Source organism: Halyomorpha halys, unplaced genomic scaffold (assembly GCF_000696795.3).
Source record: "Halyomorpha halys isolate HHAL.00 unplaced genomic scaffold, Hhal_1.1 Scaffold79.1, whole genome shotgun sequence".
NCBI lineage: Eukaryota > Metazoa > Arthropoda > Insecta > Hemiptera > Pentatomidae > Halyomorpha > Halyomorpha halys.
Genome location: NW_027113124.1, coordinates 517,800 through 530,334, shown reverse-complemented (window position 1 = coordinate 530,334; position 12,535 = coordinate 517,800). Strand labels below are relative to the sequence as shown.

The following is a 12,535-nucleotide window of genomic DNA, read 5'->3' as shown; positions in this document are numbered from 1 at the left end:
GATTACCAAGGATTCAAAGTCATGTATTTACTCAATGACAGAGAATGCTTTTGATTTTTTAAAAATGTGAAGAGACCACATTTTTTCTTCTTACTTTTACTATGAACATTTCCTTATCCACATGAACCAGCAACACTGCAAAGCCACCATAATTTTCCTTCAAAACCAACCAATTCAATTAATGAGTAGAGTATAATACCTGGACATCACTTTCGGAAGGATTATATTGACCCCACATACTAAAAACAACTAACAGGGATGACAGAGAAGACACTCAACATAAGAAAAGAAAATCCCAAAGAAATTGGTTGGGAAGAGGGGTGAGCAAGGGCACCCTAAGAAGACATATAAACATGAAATTTCAGATTACGATAATGGAATTTACAAACATATAAATACTGAAAAGATAACTAGCAGCTCATTAATTATGATTACTCCAAGTACACAAAACAACTAAAAATCTCACCTATGTGATTATTTTCTTACTTATTTAAACATTTCCTATTGAACTATGGGTTCAACTAAACTATTAAGTTCTTATATCAAATTTTATTGATCCAAGATATATCATATAATACCTATGTTCCTTATTATGTCATCCAACCAATCTAAGAGGACCTTAATATTCCCATTATACCACAGGGGCCAAAAATTATCCACACAAAAACTACATAAGCACACTAAAACCTGTCTGTAAATAGTATCTTCTTAACTATTACCAATATTACCTAAAAGCACCAGAAAAGAAAATTGTCACATGACCTACTTATACAGAACAATGAATCAATAAAATGAAATGTAAAAAAATCTCTTTTTTTGAGAACAAGTTCCCTAAAAAAGTGAATGTGAATGATTGCTCATGGTATAACATACGGCCTGAGTATATGAAGTAGTTTCATTTCTAATAATCACACTTCTTAAATATGAATTTTATATTAAATTAGAAGATTGAGAATTAAGGAGGTAAAAGAAAGTTGATGCTCACAGGTAATTAGAGAAGAGGCATCATAGATGGAAATGTGCAGGGAATTAAAAAAGGAGGAGGAATGGAAAAGAAAGGATCTGTCAAAGGAAGCACATCTATGGAGTATAAATATAGATAAGTTGGGTTCTGGTGTTCTGGAGTGGATAGAGGAATGCAAGGTAAAGAGTTCAGTGATATAGGAAGGTTTATTAATTCTCAGGGGCTAAAATAGGAAAGTACCATGAAAATATTGTCTTCAGAAAGAAAGATAAAGCCACTGTAACTCGTTATAATAGCCACAGACATGTGTATGTCTGGAAAACTCAAAAATAAATCTAATACAGCAATTTCATTAGTGAGTCCTCCATAAATCAGGCCACATACATAATCAAAATGAGGGAAACTAAGAGGGGAGAAAAGTAACTAGGATCCAACAGGAGTGTTATGATTATATGCAAAACAATCTTTTATATCATGAAGTTACATATTTAAACAATTACAGAAAGCATGGAACTAAAACTTTTAGGGTTTCTTCATGTGCAGTACTGATTGACATAATACAATGTAGTTACAATTTGATTTCTAATTTACAAAATACTTTTCCTTGTCATATCATATACACATACCATCTCTCTCTCCTCTTCTTAAGAGAATATGGCCAGTCTTCATCTTTCTTTGTATTACCTTGTCTGATGTTTATATAATCAATTTAATTATTACTATCTTAATAATTCACAGTACATCAGGCTATCCATTTATATCTAAGTTTGATTTACTTCAGATAATTCTTTGAGAACTTATTATCCTTCATATATGAATGATGATTAGAGTAACGAATAATTTTATTATATATGAATATAAATGATTAATCACTAATAATAATTTAGCATAAGAGATAACTTGTATTCTAAAATACATAAATACAATATATCATTTATGATGAATTCATTACTATTAAGTATTTATTATGACATTTTTTAATTTATCTGTTAGAATTCTTGACAAACCTTTCATGATAACACTGACTGCAGTACAATCTTGACATGTCTCATCATGTGGGTGAATGTGGCACAATAAATCTGTACGGCCTACAGTAATTACACTTCCATGAGATATAGTAGTTGGTACACTTTGAACTAAAGAATCTGAGAGTCTTTTGCCATTTACATATGTTCCATTTTTGCTTCCTAGGTCAATCAATTCATACATATACAATCCATCTTTCTTCACATATTGAAATTTACAATGTATCTGAAAAATAATAATGAAAAATGAGGATGATTCTTTTTATCATAGTTTACTGGAAAAATTAATATTGCTTAGTTATTAATAATACATATTAGTAAATTACAGCAACATTAAAATCTAACAAGGGTTTAATCCATTAAATGCTAAAGATGGAGTGAGGATAGTAGACCCGTTAAGTGTAACAGGATTGGATTTCAGACATAAGATGTTCTAGGAAAAACTTAAGGTAGGTAATAGACTACTTATTTAACGAGATTGGTCTTAGGAGGTTACAGAACGTAGTTAGATTAAATAGCTAGACATATTACAATTATTTATAAAACCATATTTTTATTAGTCGAGAAACATTATAAAAAAAGATATAAAAGAATTATACTTTTGGAAAACTAAAACTATAAAATACTAATGGAACAGTTCAAGTAATGATGTATATCAATCATCTTTAATTTTATAATATTTTTACATCAAATATGGAATTTTGCAATCAATATTACTAAATAATAGGTTTTATTATTGTAATTTTTTTTTAAATAGATATTTAAGGAAGGGTACATTTTGTTTTTTCATGTACAATTATCAATCAAACATCTATTTTGATATGTGTCATTCTTTATTCAATAATGTTAATTATAATTATAGCAATTGGAATTTCTGAAGAGATGGAAGAGCCCAGGTGAAGACCTCACAAAAATCACTTACAGATTATTTTTTTTTCAAATTAATTAGATGTATTATGTAATAATTGAACAAATCATTAAGAAATATTAAGAAAAATATGAAACTGGATGCAGGGTATTTGTGCCAAATTATGTGTGCACCAACAATGTTAAGAAGCAAAATCAAAACATTACCTACATTTCAAGGTAATGTAATTAAAATTTTATATTATCAAGGATTTGATACAAAGAATTGTCTATTAACAATCAAAATACTTACTATTATAATGAGCAAAAAATAAAAATAAATAAATAGAAGGGATCATTATAAGGCCAAAGGATTAAGAAATATTAGAAACAAGTCAAGAAAATAATATTAACTCAACTTAAAATTATTTAATAAAAAATAAGTACACAACTATAGTACATAAATCATTTTAAGCAATGACAACAATAATATTATTAATGATTACTTAAATTTTTTTTATAAATTATTCAGAACGTACCTTACTGACTAACTGATCTGGAATTAACACATCATGGTTTCCTTCTCTACCTATAGTTCCTCCTGTACATGTCACTATAAACAATGTTCCATAGGAAAGTTCAGGCAATGTGGAGGATGTTACTACCACTCGTATACATGGTGCAAAATGCTTCGTGTTGTTAGGTTCTAATAAAAATAAAATATTTGCAACAATCAAGCCAACACAATAATGAAAATGTTTAATAGTATATTTCCAATTTCAGTGTAGGAACTTGAACTTTACGTAAAAAGATAGATAAATCAAATAAACAAAATCAATAATGACAATGAAAAACGTTTATAAAATCTTAACTGAAAAATCTCAAACTCTTTATTATCCATAAATAATAACACTCATTATTACAAGATTAGACTAAAACATAAATCTAAATGAATGGTTCTAAAAAAAATGTCAATTACAGTGATACTGGAGTATTTCATCAAACAGAAGTGCCTTTTACAATGGCAAGCAAAGCCCAGAAACAGTAGAGGGGACCGAAAGTGTCACGGATGCGGCAAAATTGGGCACTTGGTGGCCTAGTGTCCCAGAAATCAATGTTTCAAGGGGCACATTGCGAGACAATATCCCTATGTGTACCTTAGGCAGAGATCGGACCAGGTGTAACAGATGGAGGTTAACGCCCAGATTCTGAGGCGGCGAAGAGTATCCCAGAGAAAAAACAAATCCGCAAAGGAGTCCACAGAAGTGTCGGATGTCTCGGAGACTGAAGCTCTGGAAAGGATCTGAAAAGAGGACAGAGGAGCAGGAAGAATGTGTGGAGGCGGATCGAGGATGAAAAAAGGACCGGAGAGGATTAAGATGCGTGATTAAGAGAGGCGACCACACATTGGTGAGCAACAATGTGAAGAAAGGGAGTGGTTGTCTGCCTATTATTCGAGTAAGAGAAGGAGTCAGATGCCTTGTAGATACTGGGAGATCTAAAACTATCACGTGCTGGGAAGCGCTGGAGAAATTGAGTGGTGAAGAGGGAGCATTTTGGGTTGAGGGATGTAAATGCCAATTATTTACTCTGGGTGAACCCTGCAGTGTAGAAGGGGAAATACAAATTGAATTAGGCGAATGGGGTGGTAAGGGCAAGAATTTGATAGTCCATGTGGTGGGAAAAATGCCAAGAAATAACCGAGTGATCATAGGTTGTGATTTACTAGAGAAAGTGGGAGTATGAGTGAGAAATAACAGGGGTCAGTGGAAAATTAGAATTGGGGGACGAAAGTATAAGTGCCAGCGGCTGGTAGAAGACTCTAGGGCACGAGTAGGGGCAATGAGCAAGCGGAAAGTTGGGAAGATTCCATCATGAACGAGTATGACAACATTTTTTCTAATGAAGGAGAAGTGCTAGGGGCCACAGGAAGGATGGTTCACGAAATTCCGTTTAAGCAGGACAGGGTGATATATGTAAAGGAGTGACGGTATCTACAGGCACTACGGAAGCATATTCGGGACGAAATAGAGAACCTCAAGAAGCAAGAGATTATCGTGGATAGCACATCACCTTATAATAGTCCATTGTGGACAGTGAGAAAGAAAATGCACCAGGCAAAGAAGAGGAAAAATATAGGGTGGTTATCCACTATCGTAAGCTAAATGAAAATATCATCGATGAAAGATACCCAACCCCTAGATTTGAGGACATTCTGCATAGATTAGGTGGAGCAGCAATATTCAGCACACTACATCTCAAGGCAGGCTATCACCAGATTAGAATGCACCCAGATGACCAACACAAATGGCATTCACTTTTGAAAGAGGCCACTATGAGTTTCTGAGGGACTTGGATGAGTCTGTATGCCAATCTATTTGGACGATTTCTTCGTCTTCAGCAAATCGGAAGCTGACCATGGAGCATCTGAAAAGTGTGTTTCGAAAGATGAGAGAATTTAGACTGAAACTTTCCCAAGAGAAGTCGGCGCTGGAAGAAGAGTAAATCAACTTTTTGGGACACACCATCTCCAAGGAGGGAGTAAGACCAAATATTCAGAAAGTAGCGGCCTTAAAACAGATAGCTATGCCAACCGACATCAAAAGGATCCACAGGCTATTAGGCGCACTGAATTACTATCGCAGGTTTACTAGGTCCCTCTCAATAACTTGCTCAAGAAAGGAAGTACAATAGTAATGATGCCGGATATTGAGAATAACGTTCGGAAGTGTATAGACCAGCTACAGGCGAAGCCTGTACTAGCTTTTCTGAATTTCCAGAGACAATTTACACTAATGACAGACGCTAGTGAGTACACTCTAGGAGCAATATTATCAGAGGAAGGGGAGAAAGGAGAACGTCCCATAGCCTATGCTAGTAGAAGACTCAGAAGCGGAGGCGCGATACAGTGCTTTGGAAAGGGAACTATTAGGGATAGTTTGAGCAGTGGAGCACTTTCGGCCATACATGTTTCAGAGGCGATTTAGGGTGCATACAGACCATAAACCTCCGGGATGGGTGGGAAACTAAAGGGGGAACTAAACCAGAATTACACGATGGAAGGAATTGCTTAGTTGATACAACAAGGACATCACCTACACACCGGGCAAAGAAAATGTTGTGGCGGACTGGCTTTCATGTGGGATAATGATCAACGCGGTAGAAGAAGAAATGGGAGAGTCATCCGGGGACAAGGCGATTCCTGAGGGAGGTGACTCCTAGAGAAGAACAAGAGGCCACACCAGAGAATGATAGAAGAAAAAGAACATCTACAGACGACAGCTCAAACAACAACGACAAAAGACCAGTGGAAATAGAAGTATTGGAGGAGATTATAAATGACAAGAAATACCAAATTGTTTGGAAAACGAGAATGTCGGGTCCGCTGAAAGTGGAGTATAGCAAATACGGCAGAAGTTCCATTGTGACGATCTGGTCACAACAGAGCATTCGGGAAGATGAGATATGTAGAGTGCTGAAAGATGCGTCTAAACCTGGTAAGAACCACCATTTATATGTCGGAAATGCACTGGTCTGGGACAAGATTAAAAATTTATGACGGACGGAACAAATTGGAGTGGATTGTTCGTTTATCCTGTGTACAATGATGGTGGAAACAATCCGAGATGCGGAGCATCTAAAGGAGGTGACGCTCGCATATCATCAAGGCAAAACAAACCACCGATGATCAGACCACAGATCAGCGGAAGCAGTGTTACGAGCATTGTAGACTTGGTTCCAATTTTATCCTGAGACATCCCAAGAGTTGGGGAGGTATAGAGAGGCTTCATAGTACACTCAGTGATCATTTGCGGGTTTACCAATTGTAAAAAGGACTTGAACCCGTTGATTCAGGGTACTTTTCTGAATCTAAGATGGAGCACAAATGATTTTATTAGTAAGTTTCAGGTATCTGTAATGGCCAAGATCTACTGAATAGAAAAAAAGAAGAAAAATATGCAATACTTTTGAAGAAAATTCTCTCTGGATTATTAATTGATAAAATCAATTACAAGACAATTAAAATCCTCAACAGAATTATGTAAGGCTGTGCTGAAGAACTCAATCAATCATAGCAAGTAAGCGAGTATCATAAGTAACACTTCCATTTTGTTATTTTTAAGACAATCATTTATAATTGAATTTTTTATCTGTGTTCATCATTTAATGACAACTAATATTAAGAACATAGCTTGGAAATACGATGTAACAAGTATCACATAATAGAAAGATTACCAAATACAGTAGGTCCAGCTTCAATAACAACTGGTGTTGGATTAGGATTTTGTGCTGCTTCTTTTACTGCTGATGCATTATGACCTAATGCTTTTTCATCACTACCAGAGCATTCTCCTTCTTCTTTATCACCAATTAATGGATTTCCTCTATCTTCCGGCCTCTAAATTTAAAATAAGCATATATATGTTCAGTTAAACAAAATCAAAGAATCATAATTTTACAAGAGTTTTATAAAAAGAAACTATCAAACATGATATGCTTTTTCATGATCAATATAATTATTATTATTACAGCATACTAATATATCACTAATAAAGAAAGATTAAACACAGGTTCAGGCGAATATAAAAATTCAACTGATTAACATATCAAATCTATTTTGTACTAGAGAAAAAAAAAACCTGTTAGTAGGTGAAATCACAACAATTCATATACTTTTACAACATTAAAAATACATAATTAGGATATAAAACTAATGTTATTTCTTAATTAATAATTCTAACACTATAGTAAACACACAATTCATTATAATTATTAAATATTCTGAAGCGTAGCCCAGATAGGCAATGATACCTTCATAGCAAAATAATGAACTACATGCTAGATATGTTTAAATACAACATTTAAAAAATACCATACCTCATTAACACCTGAAGGTTGAGGATCTTGATCATCAAATTCATTTTGAATGGAAGAATCCATTAAATCAGTACTATTCCGCCTAAGGGAGTCTCCCTGGGAAGGGAGAGTACAGTAGAATTTTAATTCTTTGCTTTCTTCATCATAATAATAATAAGAATTATGTTCTCTATAATAATAAAGTCGATAATTCTGAAAAAAAAAATTATGCTTTATTTTACTTCTTTACAAAGTACTGCACCTCTAACCTTACATGGGTTGTAGGGATACAGATTTTTTTTTTTTTAATATTTATTTGTATGAGTTAAAGTCTGATTGAGAGTAGTATCAGACATAATCCCAACCCCGCATATGAACATCGTACAAATGTACATAAAGAGGATTAATTTTGACAGTAAAATAGTCTTTCAGTAGCCAGTAAAAGTTCTATATCACATACCCGATTTCCTTTTTTTATCTTTTAAGTTTTTGACATTTCACTTAGCATTTATATCAATAAGTGTTACCAAAATCTGGGACTATTGCATGGTAAGACTATATAGACCCTCAGGAGTCATAATTTTTTCACTGTTCAAAAGTTATTTTTTTCTTTACTATTTTTTATCTCCTTTTTTCTATTCTCCTTATGTCTATTATGATAAATTATGGAGATGACAAGTAATGGAAAGTTGAAGCCAGCAGTCCTAAAGGTGTCTTCAGATAATCTGACACCAATGTAACCCTCTGACTTCTTACCTTTGCCGGAAATCACAATGGTGGAGGCACACACTAACGCATTGGAGACGTTAAATAAATAAGTTTGATTTGAAGACATTCACTGGGAAGAAAGGCGTGCTGAATAATTTTCTAAAATAGGGTGATCGTTGGACAGAAAGGATTGAGCCAATGGATCAACCCCCATTGGCTCAATCCTTTCTGTCTCAGAGTATGTGGCAGAGAAAAGTCTCCCAGAAAACAAATGAACCCATAAGTGAAACCACAGAAACTTCAGACATCACAGAAACAGAAGGGGTCCTATATGAGGAAGGAGGAGCAGGGGGAAAAATGGACTAAAGAAGATTGAAGGACCCTTCTCAAAGGAGGAACTTTGAGGTGCATACCAGCATAGGGGCTACTACACGTTAGTGAACAACGTGAGGAGAGAGTAAAACAGTCTGTCTATCATTCGAATAAAAGGAGTGAGGTGTCTTTTAGATACAGGACCATTATGGATTGAGAGGCACTAGAGAAGCTGAGGAGCTGGGAGAGGACATTCCAAGTTCAGGTATGCCAATGTCATCTAATCACCTTGGGTGGGCCCTTTGGTATAGAAGGAGAGGCAGAAATTGGTTGAGTCAATGGGAGGGGGGACTAAAGGGATAACCATAATAGTTTATGTGGTAGGAAAAGGAAGGAGTATCACAAGGTAATATAATAATCCACTGTGGGTAGTAAGAAATAATTGGTGAAGGAAATATTGATGATAAAGGGAGAAGGGAAGAATGTGTAAGGTGTGCATGCACGTGCATTTATTTTCAAATTTAGTATGACCAAACTGGAATAAAACTAAAAATAGATAAGTTCCAATATAAATTACTAATTCCGTCCAGGTATGAGTATTTGAAACTAATTGGGGGATAAATCAGATATTTGGAGAACTGACCACACTGTCTCTCAACAATAAGGTAATGCCAAGAAAGAGGGTCCTCAACAAGCTCTTGCTTTTAACTATGGTTAAGAAAATTAAGATGCCCATTATTTCTTGGAATAATCAATTATATTTTCACAGTGAATTATTTTAGTTTTGGTTTTTCATTATGCTTAAGAATACTTTTTATAACACTTTCAGTAATAATTTGCTGATGTTCATAATATAAAAGAAACTTACTGGATTATAATAACAATTCATTTTTACATCAAAGTACCATCCAGAATTAGGATCATAATTAAATCCAGTTTCATGAGTTACTTTTTCTGCTATAACAGTAACATCTTCAACAATGCTAGCAGGATTCCATTGATTCGTGTCATTTTCAGCATCTGTTTGACAGGCAATCTCAATCTACAATCCAAAGGGTTAATTAATCTATAATTTTTAATTTAAGAAAGAGTCTATAGTAAAAGGTAATATCTAGATTCTAATAAACCTAAAATCAATCAATTCTTTATCAAAAACAAAATAATTGTGTTGCTATTAAAAATAAATAAATTATTACAACATAAAAAGCAAAGCTAATGAGTAATGAATCATCATTAAACTTTTTTCTAGATAACATTGAGGCTCTTTAAACATCAGGTCTTCAAGATTTTAATATTTTATGGTACAAAATTAGCTTTAACTTGTCAAAATGTTTAATGGTTCAATGAGTTTTCATTGACTTGTGTTAATCAAATGAAGTTTAATACGGCTATGTCGATTGTGGTAGCATATCTTTGTTCAAGTGCAACAATTGTAATTATACAATAGTTACATTCATTACTACATACCTGGTATATTGAGGATAATGGGTTTGATTAATAATTGTATTTGTTTAATATAACAAATAAAAATTAGTATCAGCACTCAGTAATTGGTCCTATACTTTTTAACATAAATATACAATACAAGGCAAACCATATGCAACCACAATTTCTATGATGATACTTGCAGATGATGTTACAATTTGGACTAAAAAAGATCCAGCTATTATTATAAAATAAGAGCAAGAGTATTCAGAAATGATTATAAACTGAAGAAATGGAGACCAATACAGATATAGTTTTGAGCAAACTTACATATTTAGGAGATTCCTTTCCTGTAACACAGTCTTCATCAACAAAAAGATGTCTATAATCTTTAAGAAACTGAAACAGATTAATTCACCTTTTAATCAACAATGTAAATTATTAAATTAATTAATCACAACATTAAAATTAATTCTATCAAAACAATATTTTTATCAAACAATCATGTAGGATTTACAAGCTACAAGAAGAAATGATTAACAGGCTTAATAAAATTACCAATAAATACAAACAACAAAATGCTAAAAGATAAATAAAAATATCTGAAGTGAAATAAATGTATGTCACATAATTTACCACAATATTCTAACTATGGAAAAAGCAATTTTTATTTTTACCAATTATATTTTTTTTTTTTTAATTCATTTTATTTTTTCCGCCAACTTCTTAACGTATTATTTCACTTTTAAATTTTTTCTTACACATTTATTGTCCCCCTCTTATATACGTTTCCTCTTTTTAACTGTTGTTAAATACCCATGACACTGTCATCTTCCGGTAATTCGTTCGTTCGTATATATTTTTAACTCTTCCAATAACCATTTGTCGTCACTCTCTCACATGCTTTCTTCCTCTAAATACTTTCTACTTTTTATTTTTACCCTCTCGTAACGTTTCCTCTTAAAAAACACTTAGTCATTCTAATAACGGCTTTTTTAATTCAGACTTTGGCCGTCATTGGCACAGTATCCATTAAGCGTCTGATTTTCAAGTTAACAGGTTCGTTTTATTCTTTCTTTTCTTTCCCCTTTCTTTATTTTACCACCCCTTCTTTTCTCCATTTTCCTTACCCACGTTTTAAGTTATGTTCACTATATTATTATTGGTGTTTTCAATTTTTTTTTTCTTTTTCTATTTATATTTATTTCTTATGGTATACTTTACTTATATTTTGCCTCTTTATCAATTATTATTGTTACATATAGTTTCTTTCTCTCAATTTTCTTTTTCTTTCCATATTTCAATTTTTAAATTATTAATAACTAATATGTTCATACTTCTTTGCATTATATAACTTCATTTTTATTTCATTTCCTTAATTATGTTATTTTACCCACTTTTTCAATTACCTATGTATACATTTTATTTCCTGCTTCTCTCATCACTTCATTTTATTAATTATATTTTGTAAAATTATTCATTTTATGTTATTCTGTTTATACTTTCTTTATTTTCTATACTTACTGTGGTTGTTATCTTGTTCTGTTCTTAGCCCTGAAGAAGGCTAGAAACTCTAGCCAAAACGTTGGGATAATAAAATAAGTTACAACAACTTATTTGTGTTTCTCTTTGACCGCACCCCCAACCATTTTCTCCTCGTACGTCATCCACGGTAAACTATCTCTCATAATTAACAATAATTATATAGTGAACATAACTAATAACGTAGGTAAGGAAAATGGAGAAAAGTAGATAAAAGAAGGGGTGGTAAAATAAAGAAAGGGGGGGGGAAAGAATAAAACGAACCTGTTTCACTTTGACCGCACCCCCAACCATTTTCTCCTCGTACGTCATCCACGGTAAACTATCTCTCATAATTAACAATAATTATATAGTGAACATAACTAATAACGTAGGTAAGGAAAATGGAGAAAAGTAGATAAAAGAAGGGGTGGTAAAATAAAGAAAGGGGGGGAAAGAATAAAACGAACCTGTTAGCTTGAAAATCAAACGCCTAATGGTACTCGCCAATAACGGACAAACTCCGAATTAAAAAAGCCGTTACAAGAATGACTAAGTGTTTTTTAAGAGGAACCGTTACGAGAGGGTTAAAAATAAAAAATAATAAGTAGAAAATATTTAGAGGAAGAAGGCATGTGAGAGGGTGACGACAAATGGTTTTTGGAAGATATTAAAAAAAAATATATAGACACAAGGATAATGAAATACCGGAAGATGACAAAGAGTCATGGGAATTTAACAACAGTTAAAAAGAGGAAACGTATATAAGAGGGGGGTGACAAATGTGTAAGAAAAAGTTTAAGAAGTGAAATAATACATTACAAAGTGGGCAGAAAAAATAAAATGAATAAAAAAAAAAAAAATTAATAAAAATAAA

At 33.0% G+C, this 12,535-nt stretch overlaps 1 protein-coding gene across 3 annotated transcripts in view; it reads right to left on the bottom strand.

Annotated features, from left to right (window-relative positions):
- Positions 1-12,535, bottom strand: part of LOC106692944 (angiogenic factor with G patch and FHA domains 1) — a 41,236-nt gene that overhangs the window by 18,674 nt on the left and 10,027 nt on the right. For all 3 annotated transcript variants that reach the window (XR_001345030.2, XM_014439212.2, XM_014439211.2), the window contains exons 2-7: positions 10,468-10,536; positions 9,581-9,754; positions 7,714-7,905; positions 7,072-7,234; positions 3,375-3,541; positions 1,972-2,215 (exon numbers count right to left, since the gene is read on the bottom strand). Coding sequence is in view for 2 of the 3 variants with exons in the window: in XM_014439212.2 (XP_014294698.1) it covers positions 1,972-2,215; positions 3,375-3,541; positions 7,072-7,234; positions 7,714-7,905; positions 9,581-9,754; positions 10,468-10,536 (1,009 nt within the window). In the remaining variant the exon portion in view is untranslated. The remainder of the gene's footprint in view (positions 1-1,971; positions 2,216-3,374; positions 3,542-7,071; positions 7,235-7,713; positions 7,906-9,580; positions 9,755-10,467; positions 10,537-12,535) is intronic.